Source organism: Nanorana parkeri, unplaced genomic scaffold, assembly GCF_000935625.1.
Source record: "Nanorana parkeri isolate BGI_ZX_2015 unplaced genomic scaffold, ASM93562v1 scaffold18, whole genome shotgun sequence".
Classification (NCBI taxonomy): domain Eukaryota; kingdom Metazoa; phylum Chordata; class Amphibia; order Anura; family Dicroglossidae; genus Nanorana; species Nanorana parkeri.
This window is the reverse complement of record NW_017306286.1, coordinates 1,104,345-1,117,721: the sequence shown is the minus strand read 5'-3', so window position 1 is coordinate 1,117,721 and position 13,377 is coordinate 1,104,345. Positions and strand designations below refer to the sequence as shown.

Below are 13,377 nucleotides of genomic sequence, written 5' to 3'. Positions count from 1 at the left end.
CATGGGACGCTGTGGCGGCCCCTCTGCCCCCCCCCTTCCAATCTGCCGCCCCCCCCCAAATAAGATGCTGTCTGAGGCGATCGCCTCAGGCTGCTTCATTATAGGGAGGGACCTACTGTATTTCCAGTGTTTGCTGGGTTTGCTTTTATCAGAACATTATCTTATTTATTTTTTTACCCTCTTCTAGTTTCCAGCCGGAGGAAGACAGTAAAGCCAAAGTGCAGCCTGTCCTGTGAATTTTTAACTGTGGAAGATTATACTGATTTATTATGGACCACACTATCAGAATTCCCTGGTTAGTGCGTAATCAGATAAGGGGCAAACAAAGAACTTTCACCTTCATCCACTCAAGCAATTCCACTTATGCAGCCAAATTGGGGAAACACCGACTTTAAATTTCTTACATGGTCTCATTCACATGTATTCACAATAAAAAAATTGCAGCTTACATTTTTTAGATGCTCTTTCTGCTAACTCCAGGACTGAAAAATCACTCACTGGCTGGGGGGGTTGGGGAGGGGGGGTTTGTTTGCCATAATTTACCCTGTCTGTACTGTGCTTGCAGATTTCATTATCACTTGTACACTAGATGAGCAGTATGCCTGTCCTAACAAAGGGTTAAAGCCCTGAAGACAATGGGGGAGGGGGGGATTTATCAAATCTAATTAGCGACTAATTAGCTTCTCTGTTCCATTTCCTCAGTCAGGCTTTGAAAATGAAAGAGAGAAGCTGATTGGTTGCCATGGACAACTGCTTTAGATTTAGTCTGCTCCAGTCTTGATAAACTCCTACCATTGCATGTTAATGAGAGGAAGCTAAGAGTGTCCCTAGGTTTTTCTACATATAGTCCCAGACTGAAATTGAGAGAGAAGCTTGTAAAGGCCTGCTAAATAGAGATATCTAAAAGGTAAGAAATATATATTTTTAATGATTTTTCGGTATGCTGTATGAATAGGAACACAGCAGACATATAGGGCGGGTTTTCTCAATTGTGCCTGCAAAAGTGGAAATACATTTTAAGCCTGTAACTTAAAATTCAAAAAGCATATTAAGTGTAACAGCATTACAGGTTTGTCAGTCTAAAATTGTCTGTAACTTACAGTTATTTGAAATGTTCATGCATTGGAAAGGACATATTGGCATGAAAATCTGCCACTTCACCTTCCCTTTGGTTCAGTACATTGTTCAATGCTTAAAGATTATGGTCATTTGAAAATTGATTTGGATCAGTGTCACTAATATGACATCAGGGAAAATGACTTTGCATTCAATATACTGTACCTGAGGATAAATTCAAATTCTGTTTATTGCAGATTTTATGTAGAACACCATATATATGTTACAAACTGTTAGTCATTTACTTATCTAGATATACATACATATAAACCCGTAGATAGAGAGGAATTTATCAAAACTGGAGCAGACAAAATCTGGAGCAGCTGTGCATGGTATCCAATCAGCGTCTCTCTTTTATTTTCAAAGGTTAACTGACCAAACTAGAGAAGCTGATTGGTTGCCTTGGGCAACTGCTCCTTATTTTGTCTGCTCCCGTTTTGATAAATTCCCCCAATAATCTCTTATTTTTAAGTTAGTGTTTTATTATTGGTGACAGTTATCATAATAAAAGCAGACAGACACAAATAAAAAAATCCGGCTTCCCGGCCAATCAGGAAGTCGGGTGGTGTGTAATGACTCGCCTCACAGCTTCCGATTGGTCGGGAAGCTGGCCAATCAGGTAGCCAGGCAGTGAGATATTACCCGCCCCCCAGCTACCTGATTTGCCAGAAAGCCTGGTGATGAGGGAGCATGGAGACAGCTTCCCAGCTAATCAAGAAGACGGGCAACGAGTCATTACACGCCGTCCGGCTTCCCGGCTAATCAGGAAGCTGGGCGGCGAGTCATTACATGCCACCAGGCTTCCTTGATGGGACTTCCGGTATGGGTATTCGGTACCAGTGCATCCCTACCATCCAGAGTTCCATTCATTTTTCACCAAGATCTTGATGATGGGAAAGTCGGACCGCTGTGTAGAGTGTTTTGCAGCACATCCCAAAGATTCTCAATGGGGTTGAGTTCTGGACTCTGTGGTGGCCAATCCATGTGTGAAAATTATGTCTCATGCTCCCTGAACATGTTTTATTTATTTTGTATGTTTTAGTTATTACAAAATTGTATTTACTGTATTGTTTTTTATGCCTGGAATTCAAATTTAATAGTAACAGTCCCACTAGTCAACCTATATCCCTGGTAAAGATGATTCTGGTTGATTTTTTAAATTATGGCTAGTTAACCTTTGTTTTATATTAGGTGTGTTGGTGACCTTATGGATCATTGACCGACTGGGGCGGAAGAAGACAATGGCCATCTGCTTCTTTGTTTTCTCTTTTTGTGCACTTCTTCTATTTCTTTGTGTTGGAAGGTAACTGAGAATAATTTTTTTTCAGTACTCCTTTGCTGAAATGCCATTTATTCTGCACTGAAAACCTTATAGCAAAACTTTAGATCAGGGGTGGGCAAATCAGAGCCAAGGTGTCAACCTGTTTTTCAAGGTGGACAAAGACTGATGGAAATTGAGCAATCCCATAGTAGTACATTTCAATTAGAAATATGGGAGTTGCCATTGCTGACTCAGACCTTGGTTTCACTACCTAGTAGGTCACAGACCTGAAACAAGCATGCTGCCATTGAGGTCCGAGATTAATTCATCTATACTCATTGCAGATCAGTGCCTCGCTAGGTTCTATAGAAAGGATCATGATGATGGCCCCAGCGGCCACACTTTGGAATATAATCAGCAATACCTGTTCCAATATTTCCTTTAGAGGACAACTAAACCCATATCAGATTCCTTTGTTTTGGATGGAGTGGGGAAGGGTTCAATCCACCCACCAGGTTCAGTGTTGTGTAGGATGCCCATGGTGCAAGCTTCCCACTACGTATGTGGTCTTGAAAAATATTGTTTGGGTTAATACTGCTTTTGCTCCTATGATTTTGACTGGTCTATATGTGTTACTGGAGGTTTAACATTATGCTGGACTCTTCTGAGTAATGCTTTAAGAGTAATGCTAAGTCATCAATGACAAGAAACCTAATTTTGTTGCTGGGCCATGCATTCAGATGCTGTGCATAGTATTCAAGTTACTGGACTCCTACGTTCTATTTGGCCATACAGAAATTAGACAATGTGGCCAAATAATTGTCAAGAGTGTCATTAATACCTTATACAGCAACCCCAGACAAAAAAAGAAACCAGGTAATGCTATACAGTGCACACTGGAGTTTTCTAATATCAGAGAGACCACTCAATTTACCTTGAACAGAGCTATGTGTACCCAGTGCACCCATTTTTATACAGATCTCTTTCTATGGCATGGGTACTTCTTTCTAAGGCCTGTACTGTTCAGCTACTGTATATTCTCTGTGTGCCATGTCTCCAGTCAAATTCAGACATCTGAAGTAGGCATGAATGGCACTTCTGACTATGAGAAACGTTTTAGTACTTACATTTTACGGTAGTGGATTTCTGTATGTGACAAGCAGCAAAAGGTCTTCAGTGCATGTGTTTAGGAATCATTTTGTCCCAAAAGAACATTTTTTTAAAACTGCCAATACTTCAAGCAATCTGTTGGAGGAATTGGATTTTTGATTACATCTTTTTCCAAATCTCAAAGCAATCGATGACATAAAATGGTGGTTTGGAACGTAAAGCAAGGAAATGAGATCAAAATTGCCCCAATCAAACCTGGCTTTCAAAGGCATTGCTGTAGTTTTTTTCTGTTTTCAATTTGTTCTCTTAATTAACTGTGTTGAAGCTTTCCATTTATTGCCTAGTTTCAACTTCACAATTAATGACACTCTGGTGGTCAATCAAACCCATGGATAGCAGATTCTTAAGGGTCTGGTTATTACATATGATTGTATTTTTGATTCCCGGTGGATGCAAAGTGGTTAAAATTGAAAACTACAACGGGTATGGTCAGCTAAACCCTAGCTCTTATGTTGACCATAAACATGGAAATTGTTAGGCAATTTCAATCACTTTCATCCATCTTTCAACATAAAAAACACGAGTAAATAAAGCAAGGTAGCCTACCACCAACAGGTCTGATCATTTCATAAAAATCTAAATTATTGATGGTATATCGCATTAATCCCTGGGGCCTTTTTTGTTTTCAAATGTTGGTTAAAAGTAGTAAAATTGCCTATAACTTTCCATGTGCACTAACTGTAACACTAGCTCAAACTGAAGCGTCAATATAAAGGACAACTTCCTATAAAGGAAGTTGGTCAAAACATAAATCATTTTCTATATCATTCACCATCTGTAAGATTATGTCATCATGACCAAAAGGTGGACACCGGTCAGCTATAACAATATGCCCACCCCCCTAATATTAAGTAGGTCCCCTTTTTGCCACCAAAACAGCCCTGACCCATCGAGGCATGGAGTCCACTAGACATCTGAAGGTATGCTGTGGTATCTGGCACCAAGCTGTTAGTAGCAGATCCCTTAAGTCCTGTAAGTTGCTAGGTGGGGCCTCTATTGAAAGCACATCCCACAGATATTGATTGGATTGAGATCTGGAGAATTTGGAGGCCAAGTCAACACCTCACACTCGTTGTGTTCCTCAAACCATTCTTAAACATTTTTTGTAGTGTGTCAGTGTGCATTTTTCATGCTGAAAGAGGCCACTGCCATCAGGGAATATCGTTTCCATGAAGGGCTGTTCTTGGTCAGCAACAATGTTTAGGTAAATGATGCATATCAAAGTAACGTACACATGAATAGCAGGACCCAAGGTTTCCCAGCAGAACATTACCCAAAGCATCACACTGCCTCCACCGGCCTGCCTTCTTCCCATAGTGCATCCTGGTGACATCTCTTCCCCAGATAAGTGACACACACCTGGCCATCCACATAATGTAAAAGAAAACTTGATTCTTCAAACTAGGCCACCTTCTTCCATTGCTCCATGGTACAGTTCTGATGCTCTGTGCAGATTTGGCGGTAAACATAGGTCAGCATGGGCACCCTGAGCAGTCTGCAGCTATGCAGCCCCATATACAACAAACGGTGATGCACTGTGAATTCAGACACCTTTCTATCAGAACCAGCATTATTTTTTTCACCAATCTGAGCTACTGTAGCTTTTCTAAGAGATCGGACTACATGGGCCGGCCTTCGCTCCCCACGTGCATTAGTGAGCCTTGATTGCCCATGACTGGTTCACCAGTTTTTGTTCCTTGGACTACTTTTGGTAGGTCCTGCCCATTGCAGACTGGGAACATCCCAGAAGAGCTGCAGTTAAGGAGTTGCTCTGACTCCGTTGTCTAGCATCACAATTTGGCCCTTGTCCACGTTGCTCAAATCCTTACATTTTTTCTGCTTCAATCACATCAAGTTCAGGGACAGAATGTTTGCTTGCTGCCTAATATATCTCACCCACTTCCAGGTGCCATTGTAATGTAATAATCAATGTTATTCCCATCACTTCTCAGTGGTCATAATGTTATGGGAGATTGGTGTATGTATGGCCACTACAGAACATGATCTCCAGCAAGAGGCATTCATTTCCAATCAGACACGTGACTTATGTGACTATGAGGGTTAATTTACTAACGGCAAATAGGCTGTTCATTTTGCATCTGAATTTTAACTTTGCAGAAAGTATCTTCCCTTAGCTTAGTGAATAAGGGGAAGCTCTGGTAACTTTCGTCTTCCAATTATGTGCAAGCAAAAATACTGTTTTATTTTCCTTGCAAGTGATTGGGTATACTTTGCAAAGTGAAGTTTCACCACATTCACTAAGTTAAAGTGACACTATACTCAGGAGTTAAATCTTAAAAATACATTCAAGTACCTTAACTATTAACAATACTGGACCTTATTTGTGTATCACTGAGCTGTAGATCCCCAAATCATCTCTGACTTGGTGCTGACACTGTCCTTCCTTCTGGAGGGTGGCTACTTTTCTTCCGCATGGCCCCTGTGTGTGTTGTAAAGTAGCCACCGCTCCAAGCTCACCCCTGTTATGTACTACAGTCTCACGTTTAGTTTACTAATTTGTATTTAAATTGTAGTCCATCACAGGAGTTAGCTTAAAGCAGTAACTCCTTTACAACACACACAGGGACCATGGGGAACAAAAGTAGCCACACTCCAGAAGGAAGGACAGTGTCAGCATCAATTCAGAGATGATTTGAAGATCTACAGCCAATTAATACACAAATAAAGTCCTGTATTGTTAATAGTTAAGGTACATGAATCCATTTTTAAGATTTAACTCCTGAGTTTAGTGTCACTATCAGGGGAAACTTCCCCGGCAAAGTGAAAATCCCCTTACAAAACAAACAGCCTACTTGCCTTTAGTAAATCAACCACTATGAGTCTTGCATAATCAAACTACAGTATATACAGATATATACAGCTAATATTCCTTGTTTGAAATTTACTCTTCCAGCTATAGTACAGATTTCTATTTTTGGCTGCAGCTAACAGCTGTGCTGGCTCTGCTAGATAACCAGCACAGGGGATAGGTGGGTGGTAAGAACTTGTCAGCGATGAGAAGGGGGATATCTCAGCCTGCAAGCAGAACGACATGTAGGGAGTTGCATCCCCCACATGCGTTCTACTGGGCATATGAGTAACAATAAACAGTTAATTGTAGATTTGTTTATTTCAAATAACCTTTTACATGAAAACGATCATTTCACCCAACAAAGAAAAGGTTTAGTTGAACTCAGTTTAACTTTGAATCTTGGTTGATTTTCCCTGTTCAATAAAAAACAATATTTGCAGATTGAACAATCATTTAATGCAATCAATTTCTTGCAAGATAAGATCCTTTTATTGAAAAGATCGCTATATCGGAGGATCGTAATGCTTTGTGTTTGGCAGGTTTTACAAACTCTTAATTATGAATTCTGATATGTTTGATATGTACAAGTGGCCTTTGCTGTGTAACAATAGTAATGAAGCCCCAGGGGTGCATCCATGCAACTATAAACACAAGGAAGAAAAGGCCATGATCATATATTAGGTCAGCGGTAGGCAATTCCAGCCATGGTGAAATGAAAAATCCCATGATGCACTGCAAGACTCTGACAGCCACAGACATGATTCCCAGAAGCCGAGGCATGATGGGACTTTGTAGTTTCATCACAGCTGGAGTGCCAAGGTTGCCTACCCCTGTATTAGGAAACCAATATGCTCCTAACGATGCAAGCTATTAAACGACAGTCAAGTCACCAGTACAGAAAGGGAAAGTAGGTAAAGGGAAAGTAGTACTGTGGTCTTGTTTTAAAATTACAAAATCAGAACATATCCAGTATTTATTGTACTCGAAATCTGCACATATGAATACCTAAAATTAAAATCTATAGCCCAATTTTTTTTTTTTTAGTTTTTTTAGTTTTTCAAAACTTTATTGCAGCCTGTGACCCTGTTTGGAAAATGAATCCCAATAGTTCCTGCAATATCAAGACTTGAAAGTAATGGGAAATTCGTTTTTTTACAGTTGTCACCAGAAGAAGAATAAAAAACTTATCGGGAATACTTTTAGGACAGTTGGTGACAACTGTCTATGAGGATTTCCCCTCACTCTTTCAAGATTTTCTCTCACATGCTATTGTGTCTTTGGCAAACAAAGTAAAGAGAAATGTCATCAATAGGACACAGACAGCAAAAAGAAAAAAGAAAAGAAAAGACAGGGGTTAGCTATTTCTTACTTTATCCAAAACTAAATAGGCATGTTGGGTTTAAATATACTTTAATAATCTTTCTAGCTACTATCATAGCACAGCTTAGTCTTCTCTCAAGTTGAAGAGATACAGGTGGCTATGAGCTTAATGTAGCAACACTAAGGACCTGAATCGTTGGGCTTTTGCTCTTATCAGAAATTGAACAGCAGCTCAAAACAGGTAGATGCAGTTTAGAAGGTCAGAAAGAAGTAAGTTAAAATGCACCTGCCAATGATCTCAGAATCATCTCAAAGTGATCCCAAAAGCACCTGAAAGAACCTTGCATTTGCCCATCGATGCAAGACTAAGAACAGTCAGTCAAAGCCTTTGAAATAACAAACTTAACATATTCTATACAGGACCGGATTTCTCACAAGGCCAACCGAGGCCCGGCATCGGGGCAGCAGGGAGTAGTGTGGCAGCAGGAATTCCTAACTCCCGACGCCCAGGACATGCAGTTCTGGCCACCGGATAGGTAGTTGTTTTCTACATTTAGCCCTGCTTTGGGCAAGAAAGGGCTAAATGTACAGCGGGGAAGCCGCTACTTGTTTTGTACAAGTTACATAGTTAGTTAGTTAGGTTGACAAAAGACACATGTCCATCGAGTTCAACCTCGATGTCGCCAAGATCACTTGTATGCAACTTGCATACAGGGGGCGCATTGAGGAACCTGGCATTGGTGCAGCAGAAAGAGTAAATCCGGCCCTGATTCTATATACTGTACATAAGACCTTGACATGGTGTGATGGCTGATTATAAAAATAACAAGAATTCATAGTTTGCATTGTGACTATTCAGTGCCAACTCTTCTTTTTCTCTTTTCAGGAATGTGCTCACAGTTTTACTCTTCATAGCAAGAGCCTTTATTTCAGGTGGATTTCAAGCTGCCTATGTTTACACTCCAGAGGTAAGACATATAATATGCTAAGTGAGACCTGGTGGACAATACAAAATTTAAACAACATATACCCTTGGTGCCCAACTTTCAGCCCTCCAGTGCTCAGGTCTAGAGTACAGTGGGCTTTAGATTGAGTACCATCAGCATACTCCCACTCTACACCACTTGCATTGGCAGCAGTGGTGTCACAAGGGGGGTGCGGGGGGTGCGGCCCGCACCCGGGTGACATCATTGAAGGGGTGACACCAAAATGACTTACAGTCATTTTGGTGTTACCCCCCTCTGAAAAGTCGGGCGCTCGGTCATGGAACGAACGCCCGACAGTATCAGGAGAGAGGAGGGGACCCGGCGGCATACCTTATCCTGCCGGGTGACTGTCCCCTCCTCTCTCTGCCGGCGTCCATCACCAAGATGGCCACCGGCAGGTATCAGAATACTGCCGCGCGTACGCGATGACGTCATCACGCACGCACGTGGTGACGTCACGCGCATGCGCAGTGATGTCTGGGCGGGGTGACACTCGGTTACCGCTCCGGGTGTCACCCAGCCTCGGGACGCCCCTGATTGGCAGCTAGTGTTTTTTTACATTTGGCGTGGCATTTTAAGTGTCAGCATGATTATGAAGACCAGTTTCATGCAATCATTATAGATAACAAGTTGGCTTAAATGTATTATCAGAGTGTTAAAGAGGAACTTCACTCCCCCCTTGCTTTTTTCCCCTATGCCCTCTTGCCTGTAATGCTGGCCTGTCACCAGAAAATCCAGCATTGTCCAGTGTTGCTGCCCAGTGAATCCAGCATGCTCCTCCTGTGGTCCAGCAATCCTTCTGTGACGTCATTGGAAGCTGGCTGTCTCTTCCAGGATCTGCATCTGCACCCTGATGAGGCATGGCAAGGCGCTGTGAGTCCTTGCTCCTGTAGCCTCATCAGATATGTGACAGAGATATCCCAGGAGAATGTGGGAGAAAGACTCAATATTCTTTAAAAAAAAGGAATTAACAAATCCCCCCTACCATTTTATATTGCAGGGAGCTTAAGTGCACCTTAAGCTCCACTTTAAAGTGGCCACACAGTCTAATTTGTGCTGTCAAGAGAATTTACCAACAATAATGTTTCTGTTGTATCCAAGTATGTATATATTAACTAGCTTTCCCACTACAGAGGAACAAGCAGATGACTGTAACCACTGCTGAGTATACCTAATGACCAAATACCTAATGACCTAAAGTAATGCTGCTTTTATAGCCGATATAGAGAATCTAGAAGCAAATTCCTGTTTACCTATTTCATCCGTTCATGATTGGATCATTGTACAAAATGGGCCAGTTTATATTATTTAGACTAACAAAATTGAAAGTATCAAATGTAGATATACATTATGGAGCAAGGAATGGTATCTGGGCAATTTAAACTTAATTTCTCTTATTGGAGGAATTAGGGATGCACAGATACTTTTTGAGTACCAGTGCAGATACTTGGCATTTTCATGAGAACTACCAGGGTTGCAGCGGTTGCAGCTGGGACCTGGCCTAGGCACTCCACCACTGTCCTGAAATCATTATTCTGTATTGTTTTAGAAAAACTGTCACATGACAATAAACAAAAATGTATCAGTACTCGTACTTGTAAGTACTCAGCAAGTACCAGTACTCGTACTCGCAAAACTGGTATCTGTGCATCAATTTATTTATATTTATAAAAACAAAATCGTACATTAAAACAGAGATGTACAAATCCCAGGAGCTCCGTGTGCTCCTTACAAATGACAGCTGCCTCCTAACTTTTGAATTTTTCTCTAGTGTAGTCTTGGAGCTCAAAAGTATCGGTACATGTACTCGTACTTGTACCGAGTACTGTACTTGGTATCTGTGCAACCCTAGGAGGAATTATTCATAAACATTTTTTTTCAACTGCCTGCTTCTGTTTGTGCATTGGTTATACAGTATGTAGCTAATGGCTTTCTCCTGTGAAAGAATTCTGATATATGCATGTTTTGTTTTCCTCCTTCAGGTCTATCCAACAGCTACACGAGCTCTAGGTCTAGGAACTTGCAGTGGGATGGCTCGTGTAGGGGCATTAATCACACCTTTTATTGCACAGGTAAAAATGCAAACTCTGCATTATGTATGGTATAATATAAATATTGCAGACACAACTTTTTCTTGTAGTCAGGCATTTTACTGCAGACATCTGTACACTTCCATTTTGCTCTTCTCAGCAGTGTATTTATCTAGTCTTTGCCCGCAGGCATCATCACATGGGCAGTAGAATTTTATGCTTACATGTAGAATCTTATGGCAACCCCTACGCCTCACACTACAGTTTTAACTATGTATAGAGCAGAGATGTGAATTATTTCACTCAAACATATACTCTGCACAGGGAGGTAAAGTAATGCTAAGCAGAACGTTCCTCCTGACCTTTCCTAGTACTATAGTGTCTCTTTTTGCGTATGCTTCTTCTATTTTGCTTCAAACACTGCACAGTTGCGCGACAATTTCATGGACCAGATGGTGGAGACTTATAACCTGCACCCCAAGGTACTTAAGGAATTAAGCCAGTTATATCTAGACCTTTATTCCTCATTTTTAAGGACTCTTGTAATATACAGGGGTACAGGTACTCCTAGAATGAGATCCTAATAGGTTGGACTTGATGGACTAATGTCTTTATTCAACCTCAAATACTATGTAACTATGTAACTATGTAACACTTCTGTGACCTCTGGCAATGTTTCAGCCTTGCCTATAGGCTACCTGACACTTTTATAGCGGACACCACTGCTCAGCAGCCAATAGGAAGTGTCCACGTTATGCAAGCAGTGACATTGACACTTGAGAAAGGACACTGTCGGAAGTAAACAAAGGGAGAAAGAAGATTTAGTGCTGGAGGATCACGATACTGTGGCTTTTATGTAACATGAAAAGTTTTTTTTTATTTTTTACTGCCAGCAATCAGAGTGGAGTGGCAGGTAGGAGTAGGAGGGGGTTAATTTTATTCCTCAGATGGGCTTTAAGTTACACTAGTATCTCCTGATATATTTTACAACTCATAACCTGAGGTGTGCATCCTGAAAGCATCACCCACTAAAACGCAAAATTCCTTGTGGTATACCCACATATTACACAAAAGGTGTTATAAAACTTTGTCAAGTTTTTATCACTGTCTATTTCTCTTCTAGGGATATTCACCCTCTCTGTGTCCTTTTGACCATTGTCATTGAAACAGAAAGTGAGGGGAAATCCAGAATTTCTGCGTTGTCACTAGAACAACAGGTGAGGGCAAATCTTCCAATAGAGACTCCTGTTCTGGTGACAACTGTCCAAAAGGAGATTACTCTCGCTTTAGAGAGAGTCCCTCACATGTCCTTTGTGTGTCAAGGATAGAAATTGAAGGGAAATCTCCCTAATCAGACAGAATCAGCATCAAATAATCTGACAGGGTATAATACTTATCTGCTCTACTCAACACTAACATTACAGTTTTGGCTTGCATACACTTTACCGTTAACTTGAGCACACCAGGAAAAAAAGCAAGGATTTCCACAAACCTTCTATGAAGTTTCCATCTGTGTCTCATGATTTCTGCTCTCATTCAGTTCTTATGAATAACTTTATAAAAGATAACAAAGTATTTATGAATCTATTCTCCTTTCTTCCAGGTGATGCTTGAGTCGTCTATATATCTCACAGTGTTGGTGTACAGTGGCTGTTGTATTTTAGCAGCACTGGCTTCTTGCTTCCTTCCCATTGAAACCAAAGGCCGTGGACTGCAGGAGTCCAGCCACAGAGAATGGGGTCAGGAGATGGTGGGAAGAGTAGCGCACAATGATGGAGTCACTCCTTCAAACTCCAGCTCACAAGAGTGACCCCCTCACCTCACCCACTATTACTGACACTCACACATGGATAGCCTTTCAGTCTCACATCTACCATTACATGGACTACATAGGGCATGGACGGTAATGGCCAAAGTATTGCTAAATAAAAGTAGCACCGTTGTAGTGATGGGATAATGGTATGCTTAGATCCTTACAAAAGGATTGAGAAATGAGCTATTCTTATGCTATAGGGATAGAAGTTGGCACTGTTAAATAACATCCATAGATTCAATTCAACAGTTAAAACGTTCTATAACAAATTGTGTTTTTAGCACTAACAAGAAAAGAAGATCACTATCAGCATTGAAATGAAATCTGACCCTGAAAATGAGTCAGTTACACCAGATATGTCTGGATGCTGCTGATGACTTTGAGATCTTGAGTAAACAAGAGAAATCCATGAATTATGACCTTCTGGATATGTCACCTCAGCTACTAATGAATGAAAAGATTGGAGCACTGCAGCTAGCTAATAATGATGATCATAACCTTTGTTCAGACCTTTGAATCTGCAGGCCGTATGGTCTTATCTGTGTACTGCAGACCGTATGGTCTAATCTGTGTACTATCTTTCTTAAACTCCTTTTTAGCTTACAGTAGTAAGTGATCATTAATTCAACAGAGATGTAAGTGATGCGTGTTATCAAATAAGACAAGAAGAGTTGCATAGTTTTCTGAAGTGTACAGCACTAGACCATCTTTGCCCATCTGCTTTAGGGCATTGTCTGGTGTAAAGAGATTGTCAATGAAAAATGTCACATATCTAAGGAAAACATATGTTGGAAAAGATGAGAATACAGAGATTGTTTTTTTAAATTAAAATGTGCAAAAATGTCTGACGTTTACGGTTTAGTCATGAG

The 13,377-nt window shown here is 40.8% G+C and overlaps 1 protein-coding gene across 1 annotated transcript in view; it reads left to right on the top strand.

Moving 5' to 3' along the window:
* The window catches only part of SVOP (SV2 related protein), a 52,016-nt gene extending 38,992 nt beyond the window's left edge, over window positions 1-13,024 (top strand). The window contains exons 12-16 of the mRNA XM_018560844.1: window positions 188-295; window positions 2,308-2,419; window positions 8,566-8,647; window positions 10,648-10,737; window positions 12,299-13,024. Coding sequence (XP_018416346.1) covers window positions 188-295; window positions 2,308-2,419; window positions 8,566-8,647; window positions 10,648-10,737; window positions 12,299-12,505 — 599 coding nt within the window. The 3' untranslated portion in view covers window positions 12,506-13,024. The remainder of the gene's footprint in view (window positions 1-187; window positions 296-2,307; window positions 2,420-8,565; window positions 8,648-10,647; window positions 10,738-12,298) is intronic.
* The last annotated feature ends 353 nt before the right edge of the window (window positions 13,025-13,377 follow it).